At 32.0% G+C, this 8,793-nt stretch overlaps 3 protein-coding genes across 3 annotated transcripts in view; all 3 read right to left on the reverse strand.

Annotated features, from left to right (window-relative positions):
* Positions 1-8,505, reverse strand: part of LOC139486181 (uncharacterized) — a 61,780-nt gene extending 53,275 nt beyond the window's left edge. The window contains exon 1 of the mRNA XM_071270973.1: positions 8,483-8,505. The gene's annotated coding sequence lies outside the window, so the exon portion shown is untranslated. The remainder of the gene's footprint in view (positions 1-8,482) is intronic.
* LOC139484307 (uncharacterized) lies at positions 3,374-4,063 on the reverse strand. The gene has a single exon (XM_071268044.1). The coding sequence runs from the start codon at positions 4,061-4,063 to the stop codon at positions 3,374-3,376; it is 690 nt and encodes a 229-aa protein (XP_071124145.1).
* On the reverse strand, positions 4,204-5,274 carry LOC139484308 (transcription intermediary factor 1-alpha-like). Its single transcript, XM_071268045.1, has one exon. It carries the CDS (start codon positions 5,272-5,274, stop codon positions 4,204-4,206), a length of 1,071 nt encoding a protein of 356 aa, XP_071124146.1.
* Positions 8,506-8,793: the final 288 nt, after the last annotated feature.

Genomic DNA, 8,793 nt, shown 5'->3' on the forward strand with positions numbered 1-8,793 from the left:
ATTGAAAGTCAACGGGAATGTTTGAATTAACAAAACTGATGCATTGCACGAATATAACTTTATCATGTTTATAAATTTCATAATTCGTTAAACAGATTTATCACCTCTATTTGAATAATACTTCATCTGTTTTTATGTTTTATTTCAGTCCTTTTCCTTCGATGGCGAAGACGACTACTCAAGAATTCATCAATATGACAGTGATGAGTTATATTAAAGGGGTGTACTGAAGTTTAAAACTTTTACAATTTGTATCTTATGTATTGATTAACCGTCGCCATAATAATTTTAAGAATTTCAGCTCCTATCCGATGTATTTTCTTCTTTACACTCTCAGTTATGATGATCTTTTCGGGAAACTGTGATCTGTTAAATAAAAATGTTTTGATAATCCAATGTTTATATTTACTTATAAACATAATTTTAAGATATGAAAAGTAGGGAGTAAGGAGATGTGGTCTGAATTCCTACTAGACAAATATGAACCTGTGACGAGGGTATTAGCTGCTGTTGTTCAATGTTATCCGTCAACAATAAGCATAATCATGTCGTATGGTATGATGTAAAATTTCTCTGGTATTAAAACTGCGAATTGATAAACAATATAAAAAAATATATTGTTGCTCAAACATTTTCAAAGCAACAGTCATCCGTGGTTTCTTCTGCTATATAATAATGTTTAAGAAATGTTGTCTTTAAGACATGATTTATTACACCTTATATAAAATAGTCGGATAATGATTGTTTGGTAGCCCATGTACTTTTCGCATATTCTATCATTGTTTCCTCATTTCAAACGAACTTGCCTGTTTTTCAACTCTGCCAGTGAATGCTCCTCCAATTCTCCTATTACGATGCCGTGGTATTTACGATTTTGGATATTCATTTTTTACCTTCGCGAGCTTCTTTCTGCCAAAATTATTCGGATTTTTTCTCACCGTACCCCAATTATTAAGGCAATATAATTAAGCAATCATGATTGATAGAGGAAAAAGACGTCTATACTAATTAACAATTTAATGCTGAATGACAATATCGTTTACACATGTATTCCATGACCTTAGCTATAGACAGCGCGAACGCGAGTTAGAAAATGCATTAGTTCCCGTGGCACTATGATAGTCTTTAGTATTCCTCAAAATTATGCATAAAGACAGTTAAACATAACGAAGATTACGGCTTCCTAGTAAAAATAAAGTTCCCTTCACCTGTACAGAGAGTTTAAATCAAAATCTTTTCGGTGTAATTAAACAAATATACCATGTTATGGAGGTATATTTGCGTAAAAAAAAACGACCTTGACAAATTTCATTCGCTTAGCGTCTCGGAAGATTTCACAGTCCTTTGACTGGTATTTCCGCATATACCCCTCCATAACATGGAATATCTGTTCAGTATACAATTATTTCTGACTATAGGTAGTTTACTTGTCTTTTATGTTTTTGACGTTTGATTATGGTCTCATTTGATTCATATTTAATTTCGCTTAATCCAACGAATTACTTGTTACCGTTGTTTTATTTTTAATGGTATTGTCAAGTAGAACGTAATTATCTAAAGGAATATATTCATGCAAAAGAAAGAATGTTGTTCTTGAACCAATAACTTCAGGGTTACTTCAAAGCCACATGACCATGTTTGAAACTTTTATGTATATAGTATGTGGTATCATGCACTAGTGTGGCATATTTGCGAAAGGTGCATGTTACGAAAACGAATCATAAGAGAGAAAAGTCATGACAAACAATACAAAAATCCGGAGTTGATCTCATATGCTTAGAATATGGAATCACAAAATTTATCTTATAATTTGCTCCATATTTTATTTAGCCTACATACACATGATACACTTTATATAAATATAATCAACCGTTTTCTAAGTTCAAGACAAGAACAAATCAAGCGACGGACTTGCTAGGACTTGTCATAATCCATAAAACGCTCCGAGTCAGATCTGTGTAATGATTACCCTCTGTATGTTAAATTTGTATACTTATTATCACAAAATTACTTCTAGATTGAGATAAAATTGCTTTAAGATAATTCAGAAAGTTACTGATGTCGATTTACACATTTTAGGTTATTGCTCTACATTACGATTCGAAAACCTTTCACGATTCTATTTGAGTTTAAAAGGTTGTTGTGAAAGTAATAAATGCACAAAAAGTATGAATGAAATCAGAAATAATTTTGTTTCAAGCAAGGGATCGACACAACTGCAGGTAGACTGCTTTATCACAGGTTTATTTTAATATGAGTAGTCAGTGAGTCAAAACTGACATGATGTATTTCTTGAATTTTTCACATACATACTTAGAAAATGATTAAGCAAGTTAGATTTCAACTTCCTAGTACAAATAGAATTGATAATGGCAATTAGTAATATGTCAAAGAGACAACAACCCGACCAAAGAGCAGACAACAGCCGAAGGCCACCAATGGGTGTTCAATGCATCAAGAAAAATCCCACACCCGGAGCTGGTCCTCAGCTTGCCACTAAATAAAGTTTCGTACTTGTTCAGTGAAATTGGACCTCACACCAAAGTCAAAGACATATAAATGAACTAAAATTAAAAACATAACCAAGGCCAGAGGCTCAGGAATAGGGACAGGCGCACAAATGCAGCGGAGACTTATTTTGTGAGACCTCAACCTTTCTCCTATACCTCTAGCCAATGTAGAATAAAGAAACTTAGCAATACGCAAAGTACCCAATTTAACAGAAGAGTCCGATGTCAGAACAAGTAAAAAAAACTACGCAAAATGACAATGATACATAAATCAACAAAGGACAACTAGCAGTTACTGACATGCCAGCTCCAGATCTCAATTAAACTGATTGAAAGACTATGTCTTCTTCATATGAAAATCAAGTACAATCCTTCTGGTAAAGGGTTAAGTATCAAACCATCACAAAATATAAGAGAAGAACATAACCCGTATCATGCCAACTAGTTTTACGTGGATAGATTTTTGAAAGCATTTGAAGGTATCTTTTAGTTTAATAGATCTTTCTATTTGAGATTAATTCATAAGGGTTTTGATTTATATTTAGATTTTCTGTGAAGATAAATTGAGAACACGCTCCAGACTCAAACTTATTATATCTTATTTTCATTATACATATTTTAATCTGAAATATGCCTTTAAACATAAGATGAACAATAATAAAGGCATGCTGAAGGATATATGTCAAAAATATACTGACAATGCATGGCATGTAAATAAATCAAAGCAAACAAAAGGCAAACACCAAAACATTTTGCAACATACAGAATACAGTGAACAAGGAAGGACTGTGATATATTAGTCATAGAATGAACTGTTTACTGTTTACACTCAAAGATATGGTCCAAATTTTTTTTTTACTTTGTTAATTTTTTATTAATATGAATATTGAATGCCCCGCATTATTCACTACAAGAAGTTCATCGTTTAGTTGATCGTAGTCAATACTCATAGGGCGGTCAATGCCATTTGATTTCTCTATAGCTACTGTGGCTAGTGAGAGGAGGGACTGTTTTACAAAAATTGTGTCATTTTCATAACACGAAACAAATAAGTTATTATCACGGTCAGTTGTCAGCCCTTTTGGATTGCTTAAGCCTTTCACAAGGTATTTATATCGTTTGTTGTTGGTTAGATTACACACATGAATGCGTTTAATTTTCTCCTTAGCACCGAAAAGATTTCCCTGGTTGTCGACATGGAAATAAAATTCTCCTTTGATATTACTATTCTCTTTGACTATTTTCCCAGAATCATTTATATACATCAGCCCTTCATTTATACAGTTGGCTAATAGATTGTTTTCAAAATAAACAAGTCCTTTGCAGCTATCATTTAAATCAATGGTGTTAATACACTGCCAAGCATCTGTATCTATTACACAGACTTTCTTCTCACCAATAAGAGTTACACCTATACGGTGGTCCTCTATAACTGCTATACTATCGGACTTACCAAGTAACTGAACTTGACCTTTTTTAAAACCATCTTTAGTGTACATCATACACCTAGGATTAGACGTTTCCGCTATAGCTATATGATACTTGTTTGGCATCAATTTTGCATCACTTATGAAAATATCTTTGTTCTTTTTTTCGATACGAAATGACTTCTTAACGCAAAAGTTAAATTGTGAACCGTTTCCTGAATCAGCTACAAAGGGAAGATGTGTAGTTTGGGTAATACAGGATGACTTTAAAATCCAACTTGCGAAGTATGTAATGATTCTGCAGGTAAAGAAGTAGTCAAAGGCATATATGGTGAACTTTTTACAGGAGTAGTAAATAGTAATTTTGAAACTGGATTAGACAATTTCCAATTGAAAGCTTGTGATTCTAATTCAACAGTAGAAGAACCTGATTCGACCGTGTCTTTACTTGAATCCCCGCGAGATGTGTCCGTCCCATTTTTTGGTCCATGCAAATTCCTATTAATGTGACGTATATCTATACCATCCTTTGTTTTTACGTAAGACAGCTTGGAATCGGCGATACTTTGTAAATTGTGCTTTGGGTCGGTCATGTGACTTTCGCTATAACCATCTTCAATATGTTTCAGATGCATAATCGTTAAATACTTTTGTCCTAAAGACAACGCAGATTCTACTGAAGTATCTTTTATGACTTTGTACTGGTTAGTCGTACATTTTATTCTGGTATTAAGATCTGTTAATCTTTTGTTTACTTCCGAAATGTGATTTTGATATTTTTTATTCATTTCTTGCTCGACGTCATTTTGCAATAAATCTATGTGTTCATTAATGGCGGTTCTAGCATTCTTCAATTCTTTGATAAAATTAGTCTTAATAATCCCCAAATCTCTCAGATTCGACCTCTCGTTATCAGCAACTGTTGTTAAGCGAGTTTTGCGTTTTCCAACAGTCAATAAGAGGTCCGTTGTGACGGTTTCCAATTTGTTGTCATCTACGACGTCATCAACCTTTTCAACGTCGCAACAATGTCTATGATATTGTCTTTTACAAAGAATGCAACATGGCTTCTCATGTTTAATGCAAAAATATTCTACCGATCTATCCCTATGTTCATGACAAATAATCCATTCATCATGTCCAAAACCAACAGACTCCTTCTGACTGTCCAAAGGCAGAGCGGAATCTTGCTCTAATTCGATCACGTTGTGATTTCCGCTCACTTTGAATGATTTGTGTTGAGATTTACAGCTATGACATAGCACTTCTTCACATTTGGTACACCAACATTTTGCAGATGAATGCCGGTTCTGTTTACGACATGGCTGACATTCCATTATCTATAACAAGAAAAAATACATTAAGCGAGCATTAATCAGTGGCAAATATTAGCTAACTGTCCTTGAAAATATCTCTAAAATATTCTCAGATGTTGTTTAGAAATACTTGCCTTTAATGAAGTTTGATGGAATTGAAAAAGTATGAAGACTGTTTACTTCCTTACTGAACGAAGAAGGAAGTCACAAATGCCGTTTTGGACAAGGAAAAATGGTCGGATAAATATTGTCTTGACAGTTGGAGGAAATAAATTGCATTGCAGTAAACAAATTGAGTCATTAACATATATATTGGGTGTTTGATATTTCTATAAGATATTATTTCTATAAGATATTTTGAAACGTATGTTTAATTTCATGGTTACAAAAGCTTGTACACAAAAAATAGGGGTGAAAATTTTACTCGACTGGTTAAATTCAAGTGATAGTTTTTATCTTATATGCAATGTAGTATCTTTATTTGACAGAATACAACTTCACTCTTGTCAATTATCCTTATCTAAAACTAAAGATAAATTAAGTGCAGTTTTTTAAAGGTCCAAATTCAACAAAGACATAGAAACTATGGTGGTATTACATATATTATTGAAATGCACCCTTGACCTTGCATGTACTTTCATTTGTTAACATTTTATGCTATTGTAATGACAAATTGCAAAAATAAGTTATTCTGAGTGAATTGAGTCTCAAAAACCCATTTATGGAGACATTTGCCGTGAAATAGGACTCTACCATGAATATAAGTAGACAGAGAAAGCCAAAATCAGGGTTTTATTGAGTTTTTCTGAGTTTTCTCCTGTTTCACTATATTTTGCTATAATAGAAAACTTTTTCCTTAGTACTACTGTGATGAATATAAAGCTATAAAGAAATACAAATAATGTTTTAAGCAGTACCTGAAAAAAATATTCACTAAAAAGGAAACAATGTTTGTCCTTCTCTTTGGTTCGGCGGATATTTCAGTTTTACGTAAGGACTTATTGTAACCTCCATGGAGTCAGTACACTTTTATATGGATAATTAATTTAGCTTGAATGCTTCAATTAATCACATATTGTTAATTTGAAATTGAAACTTTGGGGACATGATAGATATAATGGACCAGGAGGGACCTTATAATGAAGATTATTAAGTCCATTAGTGACATAGAGTGTCGTGTTTAAGTATTTGTAGGCAGATGAGAAAAAATTTGATCATTCATTTGTCTACAATAAATACTATTATGATTCGACTTGGTTTAGAATTTTCGAAGACATTTCCTCAACTTGCTGAAGATGTCGTTTTACATTTTATTGAAGTGATTATGACGAAACTTAAGAGCAATGCTTGATACACCAAGTAATTACAAATACAAATAATCAAATTCAGTGTATTCAACAAAAAAGTCTTCTTTTAGTGTAAAACTACCAAATTAAGGACGTAAGGGTGTGACGCCTATGACGCTATACAATATTGGCACGGATTTTTTTAATTCAACTTCAACTATATATGCTTATTTCAACATTGGTAGGAATCATATTGTTTACATTTTACACTGAGCGTTAGCGAGGTGTAAAATGTAATCAAATATAATGCCTGCCTATGTTTGAATGAGCTAAGAGCATGACATGAAGTCCTATTAACAAATCCAGGTCAATATTGTATAGCGTCATAGGCGTCATTTTATTCAATATTGGTGCTCTTTGTGGTGTGTTGTTTGGTGTAAGCCAAGGCTCCGTGTTGAAGACGTTATTTTGACCTACAATGGTTTACTTATTAAAAATCATGACTTGGATAGAGAGTTGTTTCATTGGCACTCGTACTACATCTTCTTACATTTTATTATTAGAATAAAAATGAAAATAACGTAAATAAAAACAGTAAATGTGTGCACATGTGTCAAATATATTTTATGCTAATTAGAACGCGGGTTTGTTTATGTCATATTAGAGTAAGAGAAATAAACACCTGTATATTCAAGGTACATGTATGTTGACTTAATAAATTAAAAAAAAATACCACAATATAATGTCCATTAAACGAGTAAAACACGTAATTTGAGAAGAATAAATGAGATATTTACCTTTATTTTTATATTTATGGTGTAATTCTACTGAAATAGCAATCACCGAAATACTTTAATTATCACAAAGCTTCCCCCTTCCCCTAGAAGAATAACATGTTGTAAGTGTGTGTAGATTTTCACAATTGAACAGTAGAATATATCCCAAAGGCCTCTGATGATGAAATGATTAATGTGCTACAACACGTTGCTTTGACTCCATTTGTCTTGTCAATTAGAATAAGTAGATAAGAAATATTATAGAGAACAAATATTTCTTCATCTAAGCTAGATTATTCAGCACGTTCACATTCAGTGTAACTGCAAAAGAAAATCATACTTTCGGGGATATTAAATGGTTGAAAATATGCCTCTTAAATATCCCTCTTTCGCCTCAAAAGAAGAAATACACACAAAAAAACTGACCAAAAAATATAGCAAACGCAGACAAAAAATATTCACATCAAACCCCACCTAAACATATGTAAATTCAAGCTTTTTGGAAGTTCAATTCATATTGCCTCACAAATTGCTTTAACACGTGCTGGTTAAATCAAGTGAAAATTTGTATTATGAAATCTTACAATCTAGAGAAAAAAGGCGGTATTTTTATGCAAATGGAATACCTCAGTGGTCATCTCTGACACAGATATCCCGTATCGATTAAACGCTTGATGATGATGCCGAAAACCTTCGAAAGGATTACTTCAATCTTTCACTTGGAACTCTAACTTAAAAAGATTTATTGTGAGAGTAAATCTCAATTGGATAGCATGATATGATATATCACTGAAATAATATTTAATGGGGGTTATCAATTCCATATTGTTTGGTTTTATGGTGTGTTTTTTTTTTTATTTTCAATGTAAACGTTTAATATGTCACCACAATTGATTATCGTTGAAATGTAGTGATTTCTTTTAAATGGTAACTTGCAACAATCATGCCTATTTTTCTATCAACCTGGATCCAAGTGTGATCCTGAATATCACGGAAATTGTCCCTTCCAAAATGAAACTCATTTCTAAAAAGTGAATTTCTTCTCAATATTTCACAACAAAAATAAAATGTGTAACATAATAATAATTGGATTTATAAATCAACAAATATTCACAACAAAATTAAAAATAATACTGTAGATTTTATATATTTATAATAAGTATCTACCTTGCTGTGTATCCAATCAATATTATAACGCTGACTCTAATTTACAACCGTATCACAACATGCTTTACTGTATGACTCTTTATGTACTTTAAATTAATGATTTTTGTCATGTTTTTATGTTTTTGAAACAGTGGTTTATTATGTTAATCAATGCTACAGACAAACTTCGATTTTTTGTTTGAAAGTTTCAAATTTCAAGTTAAATAAATATTTAGAATACAAATGTATATTTTATTTAAATGACATTTTTTTTTAAACATTTTTAAATAAATTATACATTTACAGTTTTGCAATAACATGCAAAGGTCAAT

Source organism: Mytilus edulis, chromosome 8 (assembly GCF_963676685.1).
Source record: "Mytilus edulis chromosome 8, xbMytEdul2.2, whole genome shotgun sequence".
Taxonomy (NCBI): Eukaryota; Metazoa; Mollusca; class Bivalvia; order Mytilida; family Mytilidae; genus Mytilus; species Mytilus edulis.

Coding starts and splice junctions, on each gene's coding strand:
- LOC139484307 (XM_071268044.1), bottom strand. CDS start 4,063: ATGCCAAACAAGTATCATATAGCTATAGCGGAAACGTCTAATCCTAGG.
- LOC139484308 (XM_071268045.1), bottom strand. CDS start 5,274: ATGGAATGTCAGCCATGTCGTAAACAGAACCGGCATTCATCTGCAAAA.